At 35.3% G+C, this 13243-nt stretch overlaps 1 protein-coding gene across 3 annotated transcripts; it reads left to right on the top strand.

Moving 5' to 3' along the window:
- The first annotated feature begins 4635 nt into the window (after nt 1-4635).
- LOC111378925 (eukaryotic translation initiation factor 2A) lies at nt 4636-13059 on the top strand. 3 transcript variants are annotated; one of them, XM_023002209.1, is made up of 12 exons: nt 4636-5177; nt 5274-5460; nt 6016-6250; nt 6356-6424; nt 6909-7010; nt 7176-7216; nt 9674-9807; nt 10685-10748; nt 10828-10924; nt 11015-11133; nt 12533-12555; nt 12643-13059. In XM_023002209.1, exons 1-12 carry the CDS (start codon nt 4783-4785, stop codon nt 12728-12730), a joined length of 1554 nt encoding a protein of 517 aa, XP_022857977.1. In that variant the 5' UTR covers nt 4636-4782; the 3' UTR covers nt 12731-13059. The 3 variants fall into 3 exon arrangements, with proteins under 3 accessions (XP_022857977.1, XP_022857976.1, XP_022857978.1); XM_023002208.1 differs by having other exon boundaries at nt 12640-13059; XM_023002210.1 differs by lacking the exons at nt 10685-10748; nt 10828-10924; nt 11015-11133; nt 12533-12555; nt 12643-13059 and adding an exon at nt 9909-10678.
- The last annotated feature ends 184 nt before the right edge of the window (nt 13060-13243 follow it).

Here is a 13243-nt window from a genome sequence, read left to right as displayed (position 1 = left end):
AATTCTTGAGACATCTGAATTTGCTCTCTTTACCTGTGAACCTCAAAGTTTTGAAGTTGCAGTGAAGGAAGAAACATGGAGAAAAGCTATGCAAGAGGAGATTACCATGATAGAAAAAAATAAAACTTGGGAATTGGTGGATATGCCGAAACACAAAGATGTTATACGACTGAAATGGATTTTCAAAACAAAGTATAATGAAGATGGAAGCATACAAAAACACAAGGCTAGGCTTGTAGCGAAAGGATGTTCTCAACAACCGGGAATTTATTTCAATGAGACGTTCTCACCGGTTGTTAGAATGGAAACTATCAGGGTTGTTCTTGTTCTTGCTCTTGCAGCGCAGTTGGAGCTTCAGGTATTCCAACTTGATGTCAAATCAGCTTTCCTTAATGGAGAGCTTGAAGAAGAAGTTTATGTACAACAACCTGAAGGATTTGGAGTGAAAGGGAAAGAAGATAAAGTGTATCGCCTCAAGAAAGCACTTTACGGACTGAAGCAAGCTCCAAGAACTTGGAATAGCAAGATTGATGACTATTTTCTCAAGAGTGGATTTCATCGAAGCCCTAATGAGCCCTCTCTCTATGTGAAGAAGCAAGATCATGATTTCTTGATTGTGTACATCTACGTAGATGATCTTATCTACACTGGCACCAATATAAGGTTAGTCGAGGATTTCAAGGGAAAAATGATGAATGAATTTGAGATGACTGATTTAGGAGTCATGAAGTATTTTCTTGGAATACAAGTGAAGCAGTCCAAAGGAGAAATCTTTATTTCTCAAGAGAAATACACAGAAGATCTTCTGAAGAAATTTCATATGGAGAATTGCAAATCAATTTCAACTCCTATGGCAGCGAACGATAAGTTGAGAAAAGATGACGGAGCAAAAAAAATAGATGCAAAACTGTTTAGGAGTCTTGTTGGTTCACTGATTTATCTCACAAACACAAGGCCGGATATTGTTCAAGCCGTGAGCATGATCTCAAGGTTCATGAATGAACCAAGTTAACTTCATTTTGCAGCAGCTAAAAGAGTCGTGAGATACTTGCAAGGAACAAAGAAAATAGGGATCAAATATGTAAAAGAAAATGAGAGCAAGTTAATTGGATATAGCGACAGTGATTGGGGAGGTTCGTTGGATGATAGAAAAAGCACTTCAGGTTATTTATTTTGTCTCGGAACTAATGTTGTTTCATGGAGTTCAAAGAAGCAAAAAACAGTAGCGTTATCATCCGTGGAAGCTGAGTATATTACTGTTACAGATGCAACTTGCGAAGCTATTTGGTTGAGACGATTACTAGCAGATTTGAAACAAGTTCAAAAACAGCCCACAGTAATTTATTGTGACAATATGTCTACGATAGCCACGACAAAAAATTCGGTGTTTCATTCGAGAACAAAACACATTGAGTTGCGACATCATTTCATCCGAGATATGGTGAGTAATGGTGAAATCAGCTTGGAATTCATTGGAACGAATGAGCAATCCGCAGACTTTCTAACCAAGGCGATCTATGTCGAGAAATTTCAAAAGGCAAGAGACATTCTCAAAATTGCAAATTAAGAGGGGGTGTTGAAAACGTAATTTGCATTTATTATCTAGATTCATGAATTATAATTATATATGCATTTGTCCATTAATGTACTAGAGGAGGAGAAACGTATCTATTCAATGTTGGTTCATGAGTTAGGCTAGATACATGTTAAATCTTATCTATAAATACCCATGTAACTCAAGCCATTAATGGTATCAAAGTCACAAAAATTTACAATATAATATCTTCTCTTCTACAATCATAAAAAAGTGCATCAGCACTATATTACGTATAATTTCGAGCATTCGATATTCTTTTTTTTTTTTTCATTCGATTTTTAATCAATCCTCAACAGAATCCTTGCAGGGAAACCTATAAATAGACAACTAAAAGAATTCTTAAATAAGTTACTCAATGTAATACTTAGCCACCATTTGACGCCCATTAATTGGATTTATAATGAGGGAATAATGTTTTTTTGAAAGATTGGTGGTCGTAAAAATTGAAAAGTTTTCGATTTGCATGAAATATTATTTTACTGAAGATTGTCTGATTGAAAATAGGAGAGAGAAAAATTTAAATTAAATTGATGAGTTTTAAAGGGGACTAAACGGATCAAAAGATTATAAAAATTACAGAATTTATATCGACTAGACACCCTTGGACCTATCAAGCTCATAATAGAAAGGTCTTCAATTGCGTACCAGTTGAATTACTATTATTTAATTTTACTATTCCTTGGAGCATATCACAGGCTACGTCATTTATTACTGAACTAAGTCATCTCCATTTTTTAAGGTAATATACCAACACAACATCAGTGTGTTTCAGGCTCCACAAGGGAAAGCTGTTGGGGGTTTGGATTCTCCAACCGTATATATAAAGTCAAACTCACGAGAACAAGAGGAAGAGGGACGTAAAACGGACCTTCCACTAAACAATGCAACTTATGAAGGAATGGAATGAGAGGGGAAGTACTATTTCCGTTGAAGCATATAATAAATTTGATATTATATGTATACATCAAAATATGTACCATCCCTATGCAGATTTGGGTGTAGATATAACCAGGACCTAAGAATATCCATATCCATAAATTCGTCATGGCGCAGGCGAAGATAGAATAAGCACAAACTGTCTACTAAATTACCTGAACGGACATTTATCTAGGGCACTCAGAGTCTCGTGTTGAGCCTAAAGAATTTGAAAAATATTTCGTCTGCTAAAAACTATTATGTTCATTCTCGATATGGTTTTTTCAAACCGAAATTATTTCCTCAAATATTTCGTAGAGGATATTGAAAGCGTGGACCCAAAAAATAATCTCCTTCCAAATTCACAGAGAAAGAATACAATCACTTATAGTGATATCAAGTTCCTTCTCGGCTAGATGATTTTGCACTCAATGAAAATTGCAGAGTAACAAGTAATTTGTCCTTATCTAATAATTAATTCACTCATCTAACTTCATAACTCCCTTATCCTCGTCCAAGTCACTTATCATTATCTCAACAGTCAACAAACACACGTAGCTTTCCATACTTTTCCTCAAGTTGGCTTGAGCTCGCTCAGCTAGAACAATGGTTCCTTCAGGGTCTTAGTGAGAACGCCAACCGATGTCAAAATTCACCATTAGTTTTAAAAGAAGTTTCTAGAACTATAATAATTTGCATGTATCTTGAGAAACTACCCTAGATTCTGCCTCAACGCTACTTCTAACAACAATTGACTTGCTTCTTCCTTCTTCGTGTAACTACACTTCCTCCAAATGTGCATAGAACAAGCCATTAAGCACTAGTTTAGGCCCCAATCTTCGGTCGCTAACTTTTCATGAGTAACAAGCTTTTTTTTTTAAATGTCTTCTTCCAATACTTTAGTATCTTATACACAGCTCTGAAAACATTAGATATCTTTCATAGCCATCTTAAAAGCAATAAAAATCGGACAATAAACAACTTTTTCATACATCCAAAAAGTCAAAAAGTTCTACTATTCCATCTATTAGTTAAGTAGCTATTCCAGATGAGCTTCTTGAAACAACTCTAACTCTATAAGGACCTCAAGCCACTTCAGAATGTAGCAATAGCACCAATTGCCTACCATAAAATGCCACATAAAAGAATACATAATCCAGGAATGGCCATGCACTTAAAAATAGGTTCATATTTATTAGCTGATACCACATACATTCAATATCTATTTTATCACAGGAACACACTAAGGGTCCGTTTGACTGTAAAGATGAAATTGAATTGAATTGAAAATGAATTCCAGGGACTTGAATTACCTATAAATTATTTTCTTGAGAATTGTAAATTATTGTGTTTGATTGCTATAATTTTTCACGTGAAAAATGTTGAAATAAAAGTATTTTTTGTTATTCATTTGGTTTTGTTTTATGTGAAAATTGTCAATTAAAGGGATAGATTTTACTGGTATTGGGTATAAAATTTGTTTCAATTGCCAAAAAAAATAAATTTAAGAAATTTAAGAAAATTATATATCTTTTGATATTCATTTGACTTTATTTTAAATGAAAATTGTCAGTTAAAGGGAAATATTTTTTTTACAATAATTCTTAAAATTTACTTCTGTTGCTAAAAAAAAAAACGAAATTTTTTTTTTTTGCTATAGTAAGTAAGTGGGCAATGAAAACCAAGAAAAATCCTATGTGTCAAGGCAACCAAGATTTCCATTTCCATGGAAAAAAAAGCCATCAAATACCCTTAAATTTGGAAAGTAGAATTCCTTTTCCATTTTTCACGGAAAATTAACCCTATCAGACAGACCCTAAGATCATGTTTGTTTTTCATTCTTCCAAAACATATTTTTCTATATATTCATTTTCAGTCACACATTCACATAATAAAATATTATATACATAAGCTCAAAATTTTTTCTTATTTTTTAATTACATATTCTTTAAAAAAAATTACTATTTCAAAACACATTTTTCTCAAAAAATTCATTTTAATGATTGTCAAACAGGGGCTTAATCTAATTTTCTCCTGATTTTTGATTTATTTGTAATATTATTTTAACGAAAAATTTTGTTTAAAAAAAAAAAATACCGGAAAGATTGGAAAATAAAGGCGGATAAAGAGGGGCAGAATAAAGAGCAAGACAGAAAAAATCAACCCTTTAAAGCCCTAAATTGGAAGTACAAATTTGATTCTACATTTGTACGTTAATTTGTAACTGCTCCAAAGCCCTTAAATTTCAGAGTAGCTTCCACTGCCCATTAATGGCGGTTGCAGAACCCTCGCCATCTATGGAAATTTTAGTGAGAGATCCGGATGGTTTTGTTATTTGGCATGGACTTCCATTCACCAATGGGCAGCCACGAATCAAGCTCGACAAAATCCAGTGTACCAGCGCGAAATTCAGCGAGGATGGATCAAAACTCATGGTTATGAAATCGGACTCTTTGGTTAGCATATATGAGTGCAAAAGCTTGAGAGAGATTAGGTCCCTTCAAGTTCCCAATGTTCTTGCGGCTACTATTTCCCCACGTGGGAGTTATCTTCAATCCTTTCAGAAACCTACGTCCCCGCAGGAGAAGAATGTGGTTCTATGGAAGATAGATACTGGAGATTCTGCTTATCAGCTTTCTCAGAAGAATATGACTAAAGCAACATGGTATTTGTTATGCTTTGATGAGTTAATCTGTGATTTGAGGGTGGACTTGTTGAAATTTTCACTGATTGATTGATTGATTTCTTGGGTTTGTTTTAGGCCAGTGATAAGGTTCAGCTCTGATGAAGCTGTGGCATGTCGTCTTGCAACCAATGAAATACAATTTTTTGACCCTGTACATTTCTCTAGAGGGATTGTTAATCGGCTTAGAGTTCCTAGCATAGCTGCATTTGAGCTTTCCAGAAATGTTGGGTCTTATGTGGCATCATTTGTTCCAGAATCCAAGGTTTTCAATGAAAAATTGCTCTATTTTACTGAAGTTAACTGCACTCCACTCTACTGTTTTGCCTAGTCATTATGAACCAAAATAACTATCCCTTTTTATTGTTGAGCGATTTTATGCGAAATAAATACTGATTTCTGTCAATGAACACTTTTTCCACATCAATTTATGATGTTTCTTCTGTATTTTGTTGTCTCGAGTCCGACAACAATATATATAAGCCTGAATTTCATGCCAGACTTCATCTATTGCAATATAAAAGGAATAAAAGATCACTTTGAGACATCGTACCCATGGATAGAAAAAAGAAATCTATGAGACTAGAGTGAAATCTTTAGCTGGAATTTTATTTGGGATTGCTTAGAGCTTGAAGGTGTTGTTACATTCTGAAATTACCAAATCGAATACATCTTGTGGAAATTTGGGAAGTAGTAAAAAATAGATCGAAAATGATTTTGGAACTATGGATTATCTCCAATTATTATAACCTGTTTAATTTTTATTTTTTGTGGAATTATATGTAGACACATAATTCTTTAATTCATTTATTCCTTGTAGGGAATGCCCGCCAATGTTCAAATATTTGCCCGTGGAAAGGAGTTGCAGAGTCAGCCTGTTGCTAGACGCAGTTTCTTTCGCTGCTCATCAGTACAACTGAACTGGAACTGTGATTCCACAGGGCTTCTTGTTGTTGTGCAGTCAGATGTTGATAAAACCAATCAAAGTTACTACGGGGAGACAAAATTGAACTATTTGACTACGGATGGAACTCATGAAGGACTCGTGCCACTTCGTAATATCATATCATAACTATCCACCTTCTGCTTCCTCACTGTCTATTATGCATTGTTTGTTCGTTAAAATGTGCCAAATAAGTCATTGTTGGATATTTTGGCAGGTAAAGAAGGCCCTGTACATGATGTTCAATGGTCATATGCAGGCAAAGAATTTGCAGTGGTTTATGGATGTATCCTACTCTTAGTATTACCCCCATTCCTGTTCCCACCCACTCCACCATTATTTTCTTCTCCACTTACATACTAGCAAAAGAAGTTTAAAGCCAAATGGCATAGAATCATTTGGTATTGGGACAGTTAAATTTTGCATAAGGTCACACTCTTTTCAGAAGAAGTCTTTACTTGGCGATAGGTTTTAAGTATTTGCAATAGAACTATAGAAGTATGATTGCAGATGCATTGACCCATGGGTTTTTTTTTTTTTTTTTTTTTTTTCCCTAGATGGATTGCAAATATAGCAGATACTTATTGTTAGACTCACTGGCTCTAATTCTGTAAATATCGGGCTGAATCATCCCGGCGCACGCAAAGAAAGGCCTGAATCTATAAAGTTTTGTGAAAGAAATTTTGTTCTGAAAGTAACCCCTTTATTGATGACCTCATCATTTTGATTCTTGTTCTGGCTACTTCTTTGTGTGCCTTGACTGATGTCAGTTATGCCTGCAATGGTGACAATATTTGACAAGAAGTGCAATCCTCTACTTGAGCTTGGAACGGGCCCTTACAATACTATCAGATGGAATCCGAAAGGGAAGTGTATCCTTGAAAAGAATGGTGAAACGTTCTACTTCATTTTATGCTCTCTTTCATTTAAGTTAGTAGCTTGTTTCATTTTGGGAAATGGGTAGTGTGTGCCAAGACTGCTGGTTAATTTTTGTTTTCACAGTCACTGTTCTGTGTCCTTAATAATGTGGTGCACAGTTATATGTGTGGCAGGCTTTGGGAACTTACCTGGTGACATGGTACATTTTTATTCCTTTCTTCATTAATGTGATATTCTCGTAGTTTCTTCTGAATATACTCTCTTCAAATCATAAGATTTTTATTCAATTTATTTATTCTTTATTATATTTATTTTTTATTTTATATATATAATTTTATTTTTTTTGTCAATTGATGCTTGAATTGCTTGTTAGCATCAATTCTGGTTTTTTGGTCGTTACACTTCTGGAGAACATGTATATCTAGTTCTGATTTAGAAGATCAGATCCCCCATCAGAATCACCCACTGCTCAGGGTAAATCGTTTAAAGTCATAATTAAATTTAAAAAAAGCAAATCAAATCTGACTGTAAACCACCATAATCACCACTAAGTTGAAAAAACGAGATCATAATAAGAGCCTCAGTGCCAATAAACTTAGGTTTCACTGGTGTTTTCATAATGCCAGAGCTATGCTTTGACTACATAAAAGCACCTTCCTCACAGCATAAGCCTCAAGGTGGCCAAGGCTTGTGCTACTTATGGTTTTCCTGTTGTCACTATCCGGATTGTTTCTAACCCCCAGCTTTTGAGGTTGAATTTGCATACCGTAGAACGTTTAAGAGTACATGTTTGAGTTCTAAACAAATATCAATGCATAAAAGCTGAAAAGAAAAGAAATGGAGATCAAAGAACAAGTGAAGGGCTCAAATAAAATCTCCAAAAATGAAGTTATAATTTTTCAGTAGGAGACTTGTGCTGAGTAAATTCAATCTTCGTCTCTTTCTTATGTATTTTTTTTGTTGTCTTTGTTAAATTTCTATTTTCTTCCTCTTGATGTTATTTCCTTTAAATTAAAGCACACAAATGTCTTGAAACATTTGGTTAGTTGTATCGATCACTTGCAGTTCTAGTAGTGGGTTACTGATCTTTTTATTAGATACTGTTAATTTATTTTTAGGTACTTGGTTGATCAGTTTTATGGTTTTGATTGCAAATTAGGCCTTTTATTTTGTTGAAATATTATATTTTTTTAGATGGTTTATAGTTTACCCTGTATTATCTTTTAACCTTTTTAAACAGTGGTTTTGACTATGCGGGTCCTTTTTTGCCATACAAGTTGATCTATTGGTAAATCTTTTAAAGGTCAAAGGAAATCAAGTCTTCTGAAACCACCCTAGCCCAACTTAATGTCTGTTTTTCTCTCCCTCTTGTAATATGTTCATTTCCTCTCAACCCCAGATTTGCTGGCTGAGAACAGTAGTGAGTGGGTAGTTGGGTAGGGAAAGAGTTTGGATTTGAAGGAACAGATTGGCCAGCAAAGGGGGATAGGTGAAGGGTGGGACTGCAAATTCAAGAAGGGATTGGGAGAGGTTGGGTGAGCTACTAAGGAAAGAGAACTGTTAATAGTGAGGAAGAAGCATGAACAGGGGCAGAGCTGACAAGGGGAAGGAAAAAGTTGATGGTTGAACTGGAGGTGATGGTTGGGTGAGGAATAGGAAAGGAAGAAAGGATTTTTGGTGTCCATTTTTTTCCTTTTTGATTTTTGTCCCATTTCTTTCTCCTCTTTCAATTTTCTATTTTGCCTTTTCTTTCTCTTTTAATTTTGTCTTCATAGGAAAGGAAGAAAGGATTTTTGGTATCCTTTTTTTTTACCCTTTTGTTTTTTGTCCCATTTCCTGTCTTTGCTTACATAGGGAATTTCTCACAAATTTAATGGTACTAGGGGTTTAATTTGGTGATTTTTAAAAACTTTGAGGACTATTTTGACATTTAGCTCAAAACTTATGGATAGAAATTAAAATAACCCTTTCTAAGTCATTCTAACATTAAAAACTGGCCAAATGCAATTTAAGTTAATATTGTTGTAGAATTGGATAGAGACCATAAAAGCCATTTGACTGATATATTTTTTTAGGTGAGAAAGTCACATCATATTAGAGTTACATGGGTTCTGATATGGAAATGTAAATCATATTATCTTTCACATTGAGCTATTTATGCATCCCAAGTGTAGCAATACCATAATTCATGTGACTAAGCTAGCAGCCTAGCGTGCAGCAGAATATTAGTAACGTGCTTGTCACGCTGTCTTGTGCTTAGTTTAACTATCCTTTTCCTCACCTCTTTCTTTATCTCTTTGTCAACTCAATCATCTTCTGTGGTTTTTGCTAGGGTTCGTTGTCTACTTGCTTTATGAATTTAGTGCTTGTTTGGTAGAGATTTTGATAATTGATTTTTTGATCGTTAGAGATAAAGTGGATCTTACCTGTGAGAGAAGAATTCAAAAATAACGATTGGAATAGTGAAATAAAGGTCAAAAAATTGATTTTAATTGGATTAAAATCTCTACCGAACAAGCTTTTATGTTGTCAGAAATGCCTGTTTGTTTAACATCATCACGTAGGTCAATTTCTGATAATTTTATATAGTTTTAGTCTACCTATTTGAGTAGTTCTTTGAGTGTTTCCCATGGTTAAGTTTGTATTTGCCTTTCAGGCATTTTGGGACTATATGGAAAAGCAGAAGCTCGGTACTACGAAGGCTGAATTATCAGTGACAAGTGAATGGTCCCCAGATGGACGGTATTTTATGACTGCCACAACAGCTCCGAGGCTTCAGGTTGACAATGGGTAAGCTTCTCTGTTTATTACCGTTACTGTGCAGCAGAAAAACAAAATGATTGTGTTGAACCTTCAATTTCTATGAAAATTATAAAAACTAAGCGTGATAGGACCCCAAGGGCAAAATGGACAGATCAAGAAAATGGGCATAAATGGATATTCGAGCAAATTCACGTGGGGAAGTTTGGCACCAATTCACAATAAATAGGGGGTAGAGAGTTCAATTCAAGATTGAAAATTTGGAGAATTGTTGGGAGGGTCTAGGCCTCTCGAATGCTTTGGTGCGTGTAATTCATTTCATTTTCTTGTAGCTCTATTCTTTTTTCTTCAATTCAGTGCTCATATATAAATAACCCAAAAATTCAGTTTATGTTCAATTGTCGAGTTTATTACTGCCAAAATTAGAGGGTTCTATCATTGTAATTTAGTATGTGCTGTAAAATTATCGGGTGTTGCTGCTTAAAATGAAAAATGGCTGTTTCATTGCATCAGCACAATTCATTTCTTGTTGATGGGAACTATCAGCCTCCATTTAGAATAGAAGTTGTGTAATTATGTCTCTAAGATGAGGTATGAGTTGGCTTGCTTTGAAATTAGTTGTAAACATGTAATTGATGGTTATAATTTCACTATCCCACTGGTACTAAAATACCTCAGATAAACAATGAGGTGACGAAACAAATGCAGCTTTTGGTCCATAAGATTATTCTAGTAAAAAAATATTCTAAATTCCAAATCCAATTTCCGCATAACTTTTGACCTTTAAGTCCATCAGCAACGAGTTAATACAATGGATGGGGAGGTAAATGTGTTCTCGCAGCTTTGTGCAGAAATAATTGTACATTTCAGCTGGTTATTATTTTATTTTTCACTTTTTTTGTTGAAGGATCAAAATCTTTCACCACAATGGGTCATTGTATTACAAGAGGATGTTTGACAAACTGTTTCAGGTTGGTGCCTTTTTCTGCTGTGTTTGATCAATTTGATTTTGTGCTGACTTTTGTCTTTTTATGCCTTCTATTCTCACAGGCTGACTGGAAACCAGAGTCACCTGATAAGTTCGGTGATATTGCAGAACTTGTGAAGTCAGTTGACTTGTTGAAAGTGGAAGAAACAAAAACACAAGGTTTTTCATTTCATTTGCCCTTTGCAGAGAAAGTTTGATTTTTGTATTTGTTTAATGGCCAGGAAAATGAATTCACAGTGTTTTGTTCAGCACCAGGGTCAAAATCTGTACAGGCCTCCACAAAAGCTACTCCAGCCAATCCTCCTTCACAAAAACCTGCTGCTTATCGCCCTCCTCATGCTAAAGCTGCAGCTGCCGTACAGGCCGAGGTACGCGCAAGTTCTTATTGACAGAGTATCATGTAATTCTAAGCTTTGTTGCTATCTACTTTTTTTTTTTTTTATAACCATGGGTGTCCGGACCAACTTATGCGCACCTCGACTAATTTCACGGGGCCCCTGAAATGCAGTCGGGTACTCACCTCAGTGGTCCTGAGGGGATTTGAATTGGTGACCATTGGAGAGCAAATCTAAGGTCTGACCACTGAGCTACCCCTCAGGGTTGTTGCTATCTACTTTGACTTTAATGGATTCTGTTAAATTGACTTGATAATAAGCCAATTGGGTTCTTAAGGTTTTAGAGAGTTAGCTACTTGCTGCCTCAAGGTTGTCAAAACCTTGCCATTCAACTCCCCAACAAAGTTTGTGCTGGTTACTTGGTGACAACATTTAGAGGTGTGTTGACCGGGTTTAAAAAGTATGAGGAGTTTATTGCGATTTTGATAAATATCAACTACTTAGCAGATTTTAAAGAATCACGGGGGGTAAAATGCAATTACACATCCAATTAGTACACTGCATTAGTACTTGAATGAACTCAACAATTTTAATTATAAGAAGAGGGCCATGGACAAAGTTCTCTGATGTTAACACGAGTATGCATGTAACCACTCCCCTCTTGTACTTGAAACATATTGGCCTTCCGTGTAGTTTGATATTCTAATTAATATGCACTAGTTATTGTTGCTCCCACCTCCTGGCTTTTTAAATCTCCTTTATTGACAGGGCAAAGCCAAGATGACGTCAAAAAATAATAATAATAAATTACTGAAGTACCACCAATATCTTTTTACACCACGGTTTTTGGTTCATCGACTTCCACCACATCAACCAGTATTCACCACTCTATATTGGCTTATTCCCATCAACAAGTTTTGCATAAATGACAAGTAACATATCTCAACGGCTCCTCTTAATTCTCTATATTAGTGAAGAACTATATATACAAGTTGATATAAACGAACAAGCATTTCTTTGTTGAATTCTGCCAAATCCTAATAAAAAAATGTCTTGATACGTGAAGATTTAATGTTTTTTGTTAAAAAATGTATTTATACTTGAAGACAGCGTTTTCTTTTTAAAATTTTATGACGAGGTGGGACGCTCCTGCACAGTGAAATTATTCTTGAACATTCAAAAAGGGTTGTGAGAGAGTTCATGCAACTGTTTTTTCCCCATACTAGAAATTGTTCGATACAACCCTTTGGCAATATCTTGAATAATTGATGAGAATAGCTAGATGTAAGACCCAATTCATTTTTACTGCAATTTCTTAACTTTTGAGTTGTTATTGGTCTACTGAGTTCATTTATACTTTGCTGGGCGGTTTTATTTTTACTTTTCCTCTGTCAATGCGAACACTGATGGTTTCACATTTTAACTTGTACAGCTGTTTGGAGGAAGCCCTAGTGGGTAAGTACACTCTGGCTGACACATTTTTTCTCTTATGTGTAAAGCTTTCTGCTTGGTTACTGAATGCTACTTTCTTAACCAAAGCAGAGAAGTGAGCAAGAATGCCCTGAAAAACAAGAAGAAAAGGGAAAAACAAAGAGAGAAAAAGGCTGCTGAAGCTGCCGGTGATGCTTGATTTTGTGCTTGTCTGCAAATTGCTGCGATCAGTCACTGCAAATGAACCCAAATTTATTTCTAGACACATGGAAGGGTTCCAACCAATTGGTGCTTATGTAACATTATTTCCATAAAACCTGGTCTTGTCCTTTTTTGTGCCTTCTACAAAATTTTGTAGGGATAATAAGAAAGAAGATATAGAATTATTAGCAAGAGTTTTCTGGTAATGTTTTCGACGCAATCTTGTTTCAGTTCAACCAATCTTGTCTGTGCAGAACTTGCTGTCTACTTGATTTAAGGTTACTTCCACTGCACTGTTTAATTCAATGGCATGGCCTGTTTCTTTCTTGTTGTCTTGTTCAATTGGAGGACACGAGTAATTTACAATGATCAACTTGATCCTCGGTCGAGGGAACTTGGAGAAAGCTGCCCGCGATATTAACGGAAAATTATGTTACTTTGCAAGATATTTGTCATGAGTTGAGCGACTTTAGAGCATGTTTGGCTGTTTCATTGGCTTCTACAATAGTAG

The sequence above is a fragment of the Olea europaea genome, unplaced genomic scaffold (genome assembly GCF_002742605.1).
Source record: "Olea europaea var. sylvestris unplaced genomic scaffold, O_europaea_v1 scaffold190, whole genome shotgun sequence".
NCBI classification, from domain to species: Eukaryota; Viridiplantae; Streptophyta; class Magnoliopsida; order Lamiales; family Oleaceae; genus Olea; species Olea europaea.
Note: the sequence above shows the minus strand (reverse complement) of the source record. Positions and strands in the feature narration are given on the sequence as shown.

Bases quoted from the DNA above. Each gene is read 5' to 3' on its own strand.
- LOC111378925 (XM_023002208.1), top strand. From the start codon at position 4,783: ATGGCGGTTGCAGAACCCTCGCCATCTATGGAAATTTTAGTGAGAGAT. The intron at 7,217-9,673 runs GTACATTTTTAT...TTTGCCTTTCAG, and splicing joins GGAACTTACCTGGTGACATG to GCATTTTGGGACTATATGGA. The intron at 12,556-12,639 runs GTAAGTACACTC...TCTTAACCAAAG, and splicing joins TTTGGAGGAAGCCCTAGTGG to CAGAGAAGTGAGCAAGAATG.